This window comes from Triplophysa rosa, linkage group LG19, assembly GCF_024868665.1.
Source record: "Triplophysa rosa linkage group LG19, Trosa_1v2, whole genome shotgun sequence".
Lineage (NCBI taxonomy): Eukaryota > Metazoa > Chordata > Actinopteri > Cypriniformes > Nemacheilidae > Triplophysa > Triplophysa rosa.
The window spans coordinates 6,331,959-6,347,837 of NC_079908.1; the positions used below are offsets into that span (position 1 = coordinate 6,331,959).

Below are 15,879 nucleotides of genomic sequence, written 5' to 3' on the forward strand. Positions count from 1 at the left end.
CTCTTGAATTGTAATGCAATAAATCAGTTTCCTAATATGTTTTCTATTCACTGGGGTATTTTGGAATCTGGTTTTCATTTAGCTAGAGGCTTTCAGTGAATTATTCAGAGATAGTAACTTGTTTCATTTAGGGGTTTTAATAGAGTTCAGTGTTTGTCTTGCTCTCGCCAACAGGATTAAATGAATTGGGGCTGATAAATGCAGCATCCACGTCTGATAATCTGTATGAAGATTAAGTGGACTGATTTAATTCACTCACTGGGTCACTGCTTATTTACTCATTGCATGCTGGGTAACTGGGATTTCTTTGATAATTTTAGGTCTGGGATCTAAATTATATATCTGGCCACTTAATTACTTGCCTGAGTCCAGGTACATCCATTAGCACGTTCTAACCTATTTAAGGCGAAGCATCCATACTTTTTTAAATGTACTATTTGCCGAAAGGACCCAACCGATATCCTAAAACGGTTCGTTCTTAAAATGCAACCCATAACGTTGCCTCTCTATCGCCATCTCTGTTGGAATTATAAAATTGCAGGATACTTTATGTACTTATCTTACATAAATGTATGTTGAGACATAAACTACATCCAGCATTGTCTTTTCCAGTTGTTCTCAAACGTTTTAATTGCGAGGCCCCCCTGTGTGGGGTGCATCCCTTTGTGTCCCCCCCAAATACGGATTTATAATCTTAAACTTAGAATTTTGATTCGTAAGCATATGTTCAAAAACATACAATTATACCGTACTGGAACATCAGTTCTTTTGGTCGGTGGCCTTATTTTTCTGACGTTTGATTACACAGAATTTATAATACATTCAAAATTTTATAAAATGCCATAAAACTGTGGCCCCCGCGGTGCCGTCTTAGGGTCCCCCTAGTTTGAGAACGGATGTTATGGATGTGACATTTTCAGTCAAAACTTGAAATGTAAATTCTCAGAGAATATATTTATTACCAATATATTAAACCATCTGATTATATTTGACTAAACCCGTGATGATAGAGATGATGATGATCAGTCCATGCATGCATTTTCTATTTCAAGAGGGAAAAACTTATTATGGATGTGACAAAAAAGGACACATGTTTTTGAGAGACAACATACTTTGTAGGATTTCTGTGAGTTAAAATCTGGAAACCAGAAGCAGTTAAACAGAACAAATAGAGAAGGAATGGCTCTTTATAGAAAATTAAAGTTATTTTAAATGTCATGTGGCCATTCAAGGAATATGGACTGTTATGGATGTGACAATTCACTTACCTGACTATGAAAAACTATATTTGAAAACCTTTTTTTTTGTTGAAAAAACACTTTACATGGTTATTAAAGCGCTGAGGAAAAAAATCACGTCAAGCCAAATTGTGTTGTTGCCTTGAACATATATTTAAATAAAATCTGTAATGTATCAACAAACCATCACAACAATTTAAGTTATATTAAAGCTTGCTATAATTCAGTTGGCCGTTATAATATTTTATATAAGCTGTCTTGTGAAATGAAATAAAATGTTGCTTTTCGATCACGAAGACCAAAACTCTGTTAAAGCACAATGCAAAATAATTCGAAATTACAGTGGTAGCGTTTGAGTCTGACAGGGTAATGCGCTGTAATGTGCCGGATCACACAGCCCCTCGGATTGAGGCGTTTGGCTCGATCTGACAGTCTTTCTAGCGCTCCTGAATAAATAAACAAACGTGGCAGCTTCCAGCCGAAAAACACGCCCGCCTGAATCAATGTCACAGTCGTTACTGTACGGCAGAATTTCGAAGCTGTGTCTTTGTGTTAGTCAAAGGAGTACGTTTGAAATCATACGATCTTTGAAGACCTTTCCAAATCGCATCAGCCAGTCCTTCCTTTAATGCTTAAAAACAGCGCGAGTCGAGAGCGTCGACTCCGCCCACTGCGTGGAATAGCCCGTGGAATAGTCCTTTAAATCGGATGAGACATTTCATTACTCTGACACTCCTTGTCAGTCTTGATAATGGCGAGCGCACCGGCTCTCATTGAGCACCTCATCACACTGTTGTTGTTCCTTGTCTGCAGGCCGAATGGTCTGCTGCATTAAAATGCTCTCGTAACTCTCCGGATTCCGGACAGACGAAAATTTCACTTCATCTTCTCTGAGCTCAGTTTCTGTATTTTCTCTCTTTTTCGAGCTGACGGATTGTAAAGCTGTCCAGGACTTAACAAATAACTCTTTGGAGCCCTTACTGTGCTTTTGAGTCTTTTGTTTTAGGTCTGAAGGAATCCCTCACGGCCATCAACACTGATGAAACCAGGTGTCCTCCTACTTTATGGTCCCATTCTGGAGATCGGCCTCTGATAAGAGAGAAGAAGAGGCATGAGTTACTAATGTAATGCACACACAGGCGTCAAGGGCTCCAAATGAAACTGGTTTAGTTTCTGAAGGGATATCAGGAAGAAATAAAGGATAGTTCACCTAAAAATGGAATTAATTCAACATTTAGTCTTTCCAAACGGGTATGACTTTCTTCTGCAGATCACAAAAGAAGATATTTTGAAGAATGTTAGTAACCGAACGACATTGACCCCCATTGACTTCCATTGTATGGACACAAAACCACAGAGACATTTCTCAAAATATCTTCTTTTGTGTTCCACAGAAGAAAGAGTCACGTACAGGTGAATAAATGATGACAGAATTCAAATTTTGGGGTGAACTATCCCTTTAAAAAACAATAAGAATGAACGATTAAAGGGATAGTTAACCAAAAAATAAAAATTCGGTCATTTAATCACTCGCTTGTTATTTCAAACCTGTATGACTTTTTTTCTTCTGTAAAACACAAAAGAAGATATTTTGAAGAATGTTGGTAACCAAACGACATTGACCCCCATTAACTTCCATTGAATGGACACAAAACCACAGAGACATTTCTCAAAATCTCTTCTTTTGTGTTCCACAGAAGAAAGAGTCACATACATGCGAATGAATGATTACAGAATATTTATTTTTGGGTGAACTATCCCTTTATAAAACAATAAGAATGAACTGTTAAAGGGACAGTTCACCCAAAAATAAATATTCTGTTATCATTTATTCACACTCTTGTTATTTTAAACCTTTGTGACTTTTTTTCTTCTGTCAAACACAAAAGAAGATATTTTGAAGAATGTTGGCAGCTGAACAACTGCTGTACACATTCACTTCGATTGTGTGGACACAAAACCAATGCAAGTCAATGGATACCACCATTGTTCTGTTACCAACATTCTTCAAAATATCTTCTTTTGTGTTCTGCAGAAGAAAGAAAGTCATACAGGTTTGAAATGACAAGAGGGAGTGTATATGATGACAGAATTCTCATTTTTGTGTGAACTGTCCCTTTAAGCAAATCACCACTGGTTTACATTTAATGTCGCAGTAAGTGATTCTCTTTGTAATACGTTGCTCAAAAAACGACTCAAGTAGTTTCATAATTTAAAGTTAATATAACTGTATACGCTCTTTGGTTACGATCTGAAAAGTGATTAAATGGTCAATACATTTGCAGTGCAGTCTTTAGAAAATGAAACCTGCTCTCAAAATGAAATCTCTAATTGAAAAGACAGATTCATGCTCCCACCAGACTGTATACTTTATTTAGACACAACAAATACACAATGCAGTCAGAAAAATACATTACGTCTCTCCGCCTGCACCTTCAAATGTGCCAGCTAGACAAGTTCTAGCCGGCTGAGGGAATATAACAGCACGTCTCAGTGATTGTGTCGCGTGTTCGCATCGTCACAACACATCCCCAGGAATGCATCTCAATTTCCAGTGACAACTGTTTTCTGTATTACAGCCTTGTGTTTTATTGGTTCAGCACTACTATATGAATCTACAGGGGCTCTAGCGGCCCAACAGAGACGTGCAGGGAACAAATCGATTATTACAAAGACTACAAATCTTTGAGGCTATTTCTCCAATGTATACACACCTCGTGTCTGTCCTGCAGAGGTGCGTGACTCGTGACTTTTTCGTGCCCAGCGGCTCGATTAGGAACAAGCAGCAGAGAACGTGAGCCCGCACTCCTCGGACGGCCACGGCGGCGTGTTCGACAGACACGGAGGACACGAACAGGGAACCTGCCGTAGAATCCGACTGCCAAGTCCTGCAGGAAGAGAAGATGAAGTTCAAGCTGTAATTGAAAGATCACCAGGCAACAGAACGACAGCGTAAACTGGTTGATTTGTAAGGTAGCTCGATTACAGCGGTAAACTGGATTATGCCCTCAATGCCGCGCATGTAATGCGATGTCATTGTTAGGGGATTTACACGTCACTTCGCTAATTTGTCACAAAATACGCGATGAAATCCCGTACCGAACCGATTTCTGCTGAAAGGTTCTCCTGTTATCTTTCGAGCAAGCTGATTAAAGGAATAGTTCGGCCGAACAAAAATCTGTCATGTATTCTTCCTCATGTGGTTCAAAACGCCATGGAACACAAAAGAAGATATTTAGAGAAATGTCTCAGTGGGGTCCATACAATGGAAGTCAATGGGCAAATATCTTCTTTCGTGTTCTGCAGAAGAAAGAAAATCATACAGGTTTAGAATAACATGAACGTATTTTTTAATTGGGTGAACTACACCTTTAAGACCTCATTGATGAAGTCGTCCCAGATGCTAATACGGGGAATTATGCAAAGACGCAGAACCTTTGATTACGATGCATAAAAGCTCTCGCTCCCGATCCGTTATGCGAGCGTCATCTCATTTCACGGCCTCGATGTACTTTGTTGCTGTGTCATGATCCTCAGAGACCACGAGCTTTCAAGCCTCAGAAAATGAACACCTGACGCAACCTGACCTTGATTTCTCCAATCGTTGCTTGCTCTTCAACTTTTAAACAAAGTTACGGAAACGTCAGTTAATGGAGACCTGCAGATCATTACCGTAACAGAACGTGTTGCAGGGGTGGCCTGGCTCCGGCGGCTTGCAGGATGTAATGACACACCTCGGCATCCTTATCCAGATTCTCCAGCACCTCGCTGTGTAGAAGATCTTTCTGCCAATGACTGTGTTCTCTTAACACGCGCTGGAGAACGTCCTGCTGAGGAGCATCGACTTCTGTTGTCGCTCGCCACAGCCGCAGAGGATAACCGTCTTCCACCTTTAACGGAGCGATCACATTTTTACAACGTCTTAAGGCGAAAATACACTACAAGACTTTTGCTCAGATTTTCGGTCTGGACCTGTTGCAGAAAGTCTGTGCCAGTATGCAGATTTGATCAGTTAGTGTGTTTCTATCTGAAACTTTCAAAAAGTCTGCAAGTGTATGATGTCTAGTTGAAAACAAAAATCTGTTCAGATTTTAAAAGTCTTGTAGTGTGTTCCAGCCATTAGCTTTAACAAAGATAGAATAAACTACATTGATGCTTGCAACGCCAAGGTTGTGGGTCATTCTGAGGGAACGTGCTCACTAATATAATATATACGTCGAATGCACTGTGTTTTTGTAAGCAAGGAAGTCTTATTGAAATTCCGTGCAATACCATGCATAATATATACCTCTTGTCCCAAGAGGCGGGAATCTGTTGGCGAATTCTGTGGATCTTTGAATCTTTGATGTGTTGGAAGATTGAGTACAAACCTTTTTAGCTGTTACGTCCACATGATCAGAGCTCGAGCAGGAGACCCAGCCTTTAGATTTATCTCTCGCCTCCCGCAGGAGTTTTTGCGTGAGCAGGGACAGCCTGGCACGCTCTGTACTTTCGTCTTCTCCACGGTGAGGAAAACAGCTTACGCCTGCATCGTCTTCAGTAAAGCTGCCTGCTCTCTGGGCTTCCCAGTATTTTGGGATCTGTGTTGAAGACACACAAATATTCGTGTAGGTGTATAATTTATCGAGGTGGGAATATTTCTCGCCAGCCGTGAAACTGTATTTTGCATTATTTTATATTCTGCACGCATATTTTTATCCCTATGGACTATGGATTTATTTACTAGCAGCATATGTGAGATGAATCATCCTCTCTCTCTCTCTCAGTCTCTCTTTAAGACTGTATCTGTCATGAAAACCCTTACACAAAAGAAGTTTGTTCAAGTGTGCCATTAGTATACTTTTAACTATAAATAAGAAAATATACTTTCAGTCTACTTTTTATGTACTTCTGAGAAACATACTTAAAGGAGTAGATCACTTCAAAATTTGCCCCCATTCGCTTTCCATAGTAATTTTTATTCCTACTATGGAAAGTCAATGGGGGCAAATTTTGATGTGAACTACTCTTTTAAGTATTAGATTTACATTTAGTCATTTAGCAGATGCTTTATCCAAAGCGACTTACAAATGAGGCAAACAATAGAAGCAATTGGAACAACATGTAGTGCAGTAAAACTGGTCTCATATAGTCTACCACAGTATTCAAAGCTACAAAGGATTTTTTTTAGGATAGAAAGAGTAGAAAAGAAATAGAAGTCAGTACTAATCGGCCAGGTGCTGACGGAAGAGATGTGTTTTCAGCCGATTCTTTAAGATGGCTACAGAATCTGCTGATCTTGTAGCAACGGGCAGATCATTCCACAAATGTGGAACAGATCCAGAGAAGGTACAGTAAGTGAGAGTGATTTTTAAACTTGTATGTTCAAGTTTATAGTAACAAGTCTGCTTTGGGGTGGAAAAGCTTGGAGTAAATAGAATTTGTGCAACTAAACCTGATCTAGTGATCCCAGGTAATAAAAAAATATACTAAGTACACTTTACTTAAGTATACTTTCATTATGTACTTGTGCTCTATTGTCACACGTTGGCTTGGTACTTATGGTTCGCCCCCCACAAAAAAATCAGTCATCATTTATTCGCCCTCGTCATTTTGAACCTGTATGACTTTCTTCTGCAGAACACAAAAGAAGATATTTTGAAAAATGTTGTTAACCGAACAATGGCGGTACCCGTTCATTTCTATTGTATGGACACAAAACCAGTGTTAGTGGTTTTGTGTATTATAGTACACTTTAAGTGTAGTATAGGTTTAAGTGTATTATAGTGCACCTTTTTCACTTGGAACAACAGGAATTTACTCGAGTCTATCTACTTAAAGTCTAGTTAACGGCATATTTCAAGCATACAAATCAATACATACATTGGAACGTAGTAGTATACGTAAAAATCTAAAATAAATAGTAAACTAAGTTTGAAGGGTTACTTGCATTATAAAAAACAGTAGTTTACTTAGAGTATACTTCAAAGTGTACTTTCACAATCTAAAAACATTAAACAAGTTGAAATTAAAATATTAATATACCTTTAAGTTTATTAGTAGTATAGTTGCAGTACAAATAAAAATACTTCTGTACTCAGTTTCCTACTGTTACACTTCTAGTATATATAAAAGCATACTTTTATCATCTGAAAAGTAGCCAAATTAGTCCCAAGTAGTACATTGATAGTTGTATACTTACTACATTAAGTATAATATACTTGACTTTTAGTATACTAAAATGAAGTAACTTGAAGTATGCTAAAATATCTATACTGAGGTATGTAAAAACTCCTCATTTTTTATCAACGTGTCACCACATGGGTGTTTCCGAGGAAATTTCCACTGAGGTAAAAATAATAAAGTCTCCACCGTGAATCGCAAGAGATACGTATATATGCATGTATATCATTTGAATCGTGCACAGATTCAACACATTGTCGTTACAATTTAATCTAAACCTCGTATGACCTTATGCTGTACTATTGCGATTCATAACAAAGTTACCTGCCAACACTATATTTATTGACCCGCCAGTTCTCTCACGTTTGGCACTAGCGTTAATTTTGGACCCTGGGTGAAAAGATGTAAAACTACACACGGCCTTACATAACAACGCTTGTCATTACAGATAGCTTCCAGCGACTTGGCACGCTTTGGTCCCGTTGTTTTGTGCAACACAACACATGGAGAAAAAAAGCTTTTATTCATCAGAGCTGCGAGCGAGGACGTTCAGATTGCATGCAGATGGGATGCTGACAGTCATTAGCGCTAACTCACTGAACGGGCTGCGTTGTACCTGGAAAAGGCGAGAACATTCGGTAACCATATGTGACAGTCCCTGTGTCGCTGCCAGGTTCTCGCTCAGATCCCTCTGGTCCGGTCTTCCCAAGCTGTATTTCCGGTGTCTGGACCTATTTCCAAAAGTGGAAAATAGCACAAATTTGTTCACACGGAGATGAATAAAGTAGCTTTGCAGACATCCAAATATGTAAAACTCTCCTGTAGGTGCTATTGGGGACCCCGAGGAAGATATGATAAGAAACTGAAGTTCTTAAGCTAAGTGGATTTGAGAAATGCAATTCCGACACAGAAGCATGCATGTCATTTCACAACCCCTTTACTCGATTTGTTTGTTTTCTAGTGTTTCTTCTTATAGCATCCCGCTGAGCTACAGTAAGCATAGAGAAGATATCTGCCGTGCCAACGCACAGCACTTCATCCAGAGCTCAGCAGGAGGGTGAAAAGAGCTTGTTGGCTTGCAAAAGGGGAGTTTCTTAAATTGGATGCATGAACCTATAGTCGGGCTTGTGACATCACCGCGTCTTTTTAAAACCGGTACGACTTCATTTTTACGCAAATCGCTCCAACAAACAAACCTGGATGGCTTAACTGTGTCTATAGCATCTCTACATTTCACAGCCAACAGTTTAAAATGACAGGTTCTGTATGAGGATGCCAAACATTTGAACATCTCAAAACTAGTTTGATTTCACTTTCAGACACTTCATTCCTCTGCAGTTCTGCCCGGGTTTCATTAACCAGCTGAACCGCATTACAGATACAATATGGCCCTTATCTGTGTAAAATTAAAGCCAGATGTGAAGCCACACTGCGTTACATAAGCCGCTCTCACACCGCACTGACCCAACAATCATGCAATACAAAACAAAAGAGAATGAGCTCTTTCAGCCCAAATTGATGTAATCTTTATTGTGACTACCCGAAACACTGCCTGAACTGTTCAGAAAGCGTGAAACTGGTTATAATGAACTGCTCGAGTTTGCTCACTTGGACGCACATCACAGAGGTATGAAGACCAATGCGATGTTAACTTTATAAAATGTTACATAACCGTTACAATACAAGGGATTTTATTTGGCTGTTTAGACTAACCTCGTGCTGGTTCTCTCTCTTTTGAAGGAGTTGAGGTGGAAGAGGGAGGGCGCCAGGCACACGGCAATGTTGGTTGGGGTCATCTGGTTCTCCTCCACGCAGGCGACCACCTCTTGGAGGAAGAGGAGGAGGCTCTGGAGGGCTTCCCTGTTCTCGTCAGGCAGGAGGAAGATGGCCGCTTGAACCCCGGCGAACTGTTGATCTTTGGGGAAGTCTGGAGGGAAATCAAAGATGGTAAATACATCAATAGCTGGTGTTTCAACAAACTCAACACGTTTTCATACGCACGTGATCTATTTCTCAACTCTTGGTGTAAGTGCGAGTGTAGGTTTTTGTGAAAAATATTGAATCGATCTTCGTTTTAACGTGAGTTTGGCTTACATTGGTAGATGTGCAGGAAGCTTTCACACAGTTTGCTGGAGAAGATGGGCTCGGGCAGGTCTCTGAAGTATTGCTTCACCATGTCGGCCACATCAAAGGCTGATTGATTTTCAAAGGACACGCCGTCAGGATCGGCCTCAACCATTTCCCTTAAATTCTGGATTCGGGATTTGACCCCAGACTTTCGGAAAAGCCCAACCTGTGAGGTTTGATCAAGATATGTGTTGGCAAAAGCATAATGGTTGTAGATTGAAACACTCCTGTTTATTATCACATTATCATATGCATGGATAGATATTTTTCTAAATAACCATATGTGTTTAATCAGAGTGGGAAAATGAAATATATTGCCACAGGTACAAAACACAGAATATTCTGGGTAAAGTGTCTACTAGTGCTAAAAGCAATATGACTTTTACTTCCGTTACATCAAATCAGTAAGAATGTTTCATATATTTTCCAACTTATTTAAGCTTTCTTAGAGCGTGGCGCAAGCAACGGTGAGGTCATGGATTCCATCCCAGGGATTGCACATACTCAGAAACAAATGTAGACGCTGAAAAACTTGCTGTAGTTTTGCAGCAGGTTTGCCAGTAACTTACTGTAGATTTAATTACTACTTAATACTACTTTCCCATTAGTACTGTTTTCAATTTGAGTTCAACTTTACTTTAATCAAAATTAGAACACTTTGACTTTTGAGATTCAAAATGAGCACAGCAACACTGCAAAAATGACATTCTTCCTAAGCATTTCGGTCTTGTCTTCTAGTAAAAATATTTAAAACTACTTAAATTACGATGCATTTCCATAACAAAAAAATGACCTAATTTTAGTCTTGTTTTATGAAAGAAAATATAATAACTAGGTAAGTTTATGTTTCAAACCAAATTTTTAATTAAATCTATAGTGTAAGTTACATGCAAAACGTTTTACAGTAAAGCATAATGTAAGTCGCTTTGAATAAAAGCATCTGCCAAATGAATCAATTTAAATGTAAATGTATGGACACAAAACCAGTGTAAGTGGTTTATGTATTATAGTACACTTTAAGTGTATTATAGTGCACTTTTTTCACCTGGAACAATGCGTAATTAAATGCGTAAATGTAAATGTGTTTTGTAACTTATTTAAAGTTAACTACTTATTTTCTAACAAAAAAATAATTAGAAAAATTACGAAAAAAAATCTTTCTATATAATTTATGTTGACACAATATCTAAAATGTTTAAAATGTATACCCACAGCAACATATTTTATATGTAGAGATAGATTTTCCCCTTATGATTTGTTTGGTATATTATAAAGAAAAATGGCTGTTCAGTATATGCCTAATTTCTGGACAAAAATTACAGAATTTTTTTTTATATTAAGTTTTTGTTTTCATGGCATTGACAGGGTGACATACCTGATCCAAACATTCAGTCCGTAGGTACTCCATTGCTCTCAAGATGCTCGGTGGCAGAGGTTTTCCCGATTGCTGGACGCTCTGGAGCAGAGGAACTCCAAACACCTTCCTGCTCTTGTGCTCTAATGCTTTAACTTTACGGTAGACTTTCGGTACTGTCCTAAAATAACAGAAGTACACAATCGTGATTATTTTTAGATCGTCACATGCTTGTTATACTCATTTACCACATTTGTCTGAGATAACGATGTGTCCTGCTAAACGAAGAGAAGAAAAACCAGTGTATATATTTAGCAGCTGGCATTAATGACTGCAATCGTATTGGCAGCGTGTGAAGCCCTTGTGCGCATCAACAAATAAATCTTTGAGCGAGCTGACATTTCATTTGTTTGTTGTTATAAGCTTCTTGTTATTTTATCTGTTTGAGCTATAAAGTAAAGAAATAAAGCAATTAGATGGGCTGTTGTGGTTTTAATCTTTTAGTACACACTGGCCGGCTGGCAAGAGGCACTTGATAAATTTCAAACTATTTAGTTCGACAAAGCCTATATTGATTTACATTCAGGAAGTCTTTCTTTCATTAGGCGGTGGACTTGGTGCCACGGTGATGAGCTGTGTAGTCGAGTAGATAACCTGACAGCAATTTGAGGCTTGCTTGTCATTATTTCTTTATAAATCAGGTTCAGGGACTTTGAGATAAAACTTCAAGGCAATTATATTTGGCTTTGCGGGAGCCGACTAATTTAACATAAATGGGATTTTTGAAATTTGATGCAATTTAGTTTTCCTCGATAGCGTTAGCCCCAATTAAAGTACCTCTCTGCTTAACAGCGAGCCGAGTTGTTCAATTAAAGACGATTTCAGTCTTGTTGCATTAGCTTAATTGTGTTCCCTTAGTGATGGAGTGAAATTGTTTACATTTGACACATACATGCAGTAAGCGGTCCAGATGCTGTTTATTGCAGAAGAGGAAAGATTCTGCTGCAACTTATCTGAATTAAAGTGAGTCGCTTTACACGAAGAGTGCTGAATACTCAAGCGAGGGATCAATGTGAACGCGGGGGTTGACTTGAGAGGGTTATTTCTTTTGTAGTTTGCTCGATGGTTGTTAAAACAAATAGCCTAATTACTCTCCTCCCAAAAAGTCAATTATGTTCTTCTCTTTGCCTAAAGCAAATGGTTTTTAGTCCAGTTAACTACACAAATGCATAATGTCAAACGTGTTATTAATTGTCCAATGGAGACTTTAGTTCTCAGATTTGGGTTAAATGATTTTTAAGGAAAAGGACAGCAGATAGAAGGAGATAAAAGTATTAAAGTAAAAATGCAAAGCAAGAGCCAAATCATTTCCATAAACGTAAAATGCACCTTTGGGACAGGGCTGTCAATCAGTACCAGATAAGAGTTTTTTTTCTGTACTTATCGTCCCTAAAGCCCAGGTCGAGAAACAATTATGTTTACATTCTTGGGTACATAATTACTCAAGATAAATGAAGTCAACCTTTCAAGGTGAAGTGTGTCATTTCTGTGCCATAAATGTCATAAAAGGATTTGAAAAAAATAAGGATTTTCATCAACAATCTCTCAAACTTCTTTTGGTTCGACTGTCTCAAACTGGTGCCATTGGTTCAACCAATGCTGATATGGTGAGCTGGATGGGATGCTCAAAAAACAAAAATAAAATAAACATACAAATAAAATAAAGCATACATTCAAAAAAAGGAAAATAAAACATAATAAAATAAAATAATAGTTTTTTATAAATAATAAAAAAATCGAAATTGCCACAGTTTTTACCCTTTTTAAGGGAATCTGACTACAAATGGCTTTATTGGCAAAATTACACACATCCACTTTAACCATGAATACATGACTAAGAAGACTCTGAAATCTATCCTACAAACAGCAGTTACTCCTGAATTGCACGTTAACGGGCCATTTTCACAAAGAATGAAAAAAAACGAAATCTATAAAATCACAGCGTGTGAATCTCCTTCAGTCTTGGAAAAAACAAGGTTGTGCTTTATCATGCAGCTTATGGCAGCAGGGTTCACTCTCCTTTTTGAACTCTCTGCTCTTGAAACCTTGTCTGTTTTGTCTGCTGAGAGAATATGCCAAGGTTGCAACTCGGCATAAATAATGAACGATTCTCTAAACAGCAGGTCTCCTGCTCTTTCTCCTGCATCGTCTCCCTAACACAAGCATCTTTCATCAGATTATAAGCCTATCCTTCTTTTTCCTTCTCGGCATTTTTCCCCCAGCCTTACCAGTTCCAGCCTTGTTTGCTGAAGGGCGAGTGCTTGTCCATTAGAGCCGTGAGTCTAAGTAGGCTCAGTCTTTGTAGCATGGAGACATGTGGTGCTAACTTGGCCTCTATGCCCGCTCTGGAGTTACTCTGTGAAAGCATCTGTGCACTGGACCAGTGGAGCCTTTGAACTCTGCAATGTAAAAAATCAACCAGCTTTTGTCATTTTTTCTTAATTTCTAGAGCTAGCTTTTGATTGGATGATCTAATCTCTTACCGATTGGTATGCTCTGTTGGCCTAGAAGTATGTGCAAACGCTTCCGTGCTCTTGTCATAATTCTCCTCCAGGGCAGATTCGTCCGGATCTTTGATATCAAGGTGGATGTCAGTCAGAGAGGAGGGCGAGGGAGAACCAGAGTGAGAGAAATCTGAATCCCCGTCCTCAGACAGCTTGTCCGTCCACGAGGTGACCAGCTGCTGCAGGTCACAAATGCGTTCCATCACGCTGTCCAACGCGGAGAACACGTCATCGTTCATGATCTGCATATCGTCCGGCACGTTGTCGTAAATGCTGACACGGTGATCGCAGGTAGCCAACGGGCTGCAGGCTTGTTCCTGGTCTTTGGAGCTACTGCTTTTACACCGTCTACCTCTGTAACCGTGAAAGCTTCCAGTCCTCCAGTTGACCGATGTGTTGTCGAGGGGCGAGAAGGCGCTGTTGTGGGTAAGCACTGTTGGGAACGTCCCAGGCTTGTGACCCTGTGGAATTTTAAAGACTGGGTTGACTTCGAGATTCCGTTGGTTGTTGAGCTCCCCCTCTGTGATTTGTTTCTCCTCATCCTCTTGTTTGGGCAAGCTGGGGCGTTTGCAGTTGCTTCGTACCCTGGTGACGGGGCTTGGCGTGCTGACAGCACTGCTTGATTCGGAAGGACTGCTGCTTGAACCAGAAGGTGGCGAGCAGGATGCAGGACTGCCTGATTTGTCGTGGAGTCTTGCTATGTCTAGACACTGAAGATGCTTGAGCCTTTCCTCACTGAGGCCTTCTTGCAAAATTGGCCTGCTTATGACAAGTCTGGCTTTCCCACTTTGAACATGTTGGGTGTTTCCTCTCAATTGAAGCTTCTCCATTTTCCGAAGAAGGCCTTTTTTAAGCGGGGGCTTATCAGGAAAGCACTCCTCTCCGCTTAAAGCATGCTGTTCACCCGGGGACGGAGGCCTGCTAGAAGAGGTGTCAGGGGATAGGGGCTTGTAGTTCGAGGAGCATCTGGAGGAGCTACGGCTCGTCTCGGGCTCCTCTGCGGTTTTGTTAGAAACGCATCCTTCATCGCTGTCTGCGTTGCTGGAACTGTGAGAGGAACACAGCTCATGGCACTCGCCGCTGTCAGAAAGAGATGCCTCGCAGCTTTCTGATCTCCTCAGGCACGAGATGGGACTGTTAATCCCCCAGTCATCCGCACGGATCCAGCGCCTGCTCTTTCTGTCAAATGACCACTTTGGACTGATGGCATAAGGGTCGTCGTCATCTTCGTCATCTCCCTACAGTAACAAAATAATTTGTTATATACAGTAAAGGAACTTTCCTAATAACACAGTGTAACAAGTTTTTGTTTCGCCTGACTTTTTTATAGTTCTTGTACAATTCTGTGGTGCTAATTATTGTGATATTATTTATTTTCATGTAGCATGAATGTTTTAGTGTATATTTAGCTCAAGTCAATTTTGAGCTTATATCATTAATTACGATAACGATCATTAATTACAATACAGCAAAAACTGAAGAAAAAAACGTCTGGAACTTGGTTCGTGAGGACAGTATTAGTCACAAAAGACAAAAACGATCAAATGTACATTTTTTGAAGTTTTGGACGACTAATCTTTAGCAACTGTTATGTTAAACTGTTGTTTTGAGCTCAGTGTTATGCCAGTACCTTGTTATTTCAGCATACGAGTTATAACACCGAAATGTATAAATGTGTGAAAATATTTTTTTGAAAAATGTTAAACTCAGCATGTTAAACTTCATAAAGAAACAGTAAAAATTTAAGTGAAACACAACCTTTTAAAAATGTTTTACATTGTGTAATCTTGAGATGCTTCATGATGCCATATAGGAACCATTTTTGCATGTATGGTTCAATAAAGATCCTTTAACATCCAAAGAGTGGTTCTTTGCAGTGGCAAAAGGGTCCTAAGATTATAAGAAAGTAAGAAAGAAATGGTTCTTACGAGAACCTTTGAGTAAATGGATCTTTAGGGAAACAATAATGGTTCTTCCATGGCATTGCTGTGAAGAACCTTTTGTTTGACCTTTTTTCAAGAGCGAAGGGAGAGGAACGAAAAACATCTCTGCAAAAAGCCTTTTCTCTAGGATTTGTTTTGTTTATATGTACTGTTTATCTCCTCCAGATATTTCTCTCATACTCACCCTTCTTTTAGACCGGCTCAACTCGAGCTTCATCTCCACACACTTGTTTAAAGTGTTTAATCTCCTGGAAGCAAAAGAAAACATGGATGTCAAACAGGAAAAGCAGCACGACGCCCTTCTCAAATTCCCCACGCTGCGATCAGCAAGAAGCGCTTGTGCTCCGTCAGCAGAGCACGTAGCATTGCTGCGGCGGGGCGCGTCGCATTACCTGCAGAGAGACTCTGTGGCGTCCTTATCCAGAAATTCATGATCACTCTTTACCCAGTCTATGTCAATGGGGAAACAGCAATCTGGAAGGCAAACAAAG

At 39.5% G+C, this 15,879-nt stretch overlaps 1 protein-coding gene across 2 annotated transcripts in view; it reads right to left on the bottom strand.

Annotated features, from left to right (window-relative positions):
* Positions 1–1,025: 1,025 nt before the first annotated feature.
* si:dkeyp-23e4.3 (rho GTPase-activating protein 7) overlaps positions 1,026–15,879 on the bottom strand; it is a 50,856-nt gene continuing 36,002 nt past the window's right edge. For both annotated transcript variants that reach the window (XM_057360174.1, XM_057360175.1), the window contains exons 3-14: positions 15,781–15,862; positions 15,573–15,636; positions 13,425–14,683; positions 13,170–13,340; positions 10,903–11,062; positions 9,495–9,693; positions 9,114–9,327; positions 8,017–8,131; positions 5,609–5,818; positions 4,911–5,128; positions 3,953–4,126; positions 1,026–2,327 (exon numbers count right to left, since the gene is read on the bottom strand). In XM_057360174.1, the coding sequence (XP_057216157.1) occupies positions 2,216–2,327; positions 3,953–4,126; positions 4,911–5,128; positions 5,609–5,818; positions 8,017–8,131; positions 9,114–9,327; positions 9,495–9,693; positions 10,903–11,062; positions 13,170–13,340; positions 13,425–14,683; positions 15,573–15,636; positions 15,781–15,862 (2,978 nt within the window). In that variant the 3' untranslated portion in view covers positions 1,026–2,215. The remainder of the gene's footprint in view (positions 2,328–3,952; positions 4,127–4,910; positions 5,129–5,608; positions 5,819–8,016; positions 8,132–9,113; positions 9,328–9,494; positions 9,694–10,902; positions 11,063–13,169; positions 13,341–13,424; positions 14,684–15,572; positions 15,637–15,780; positions 15,863–15,879) is intronic.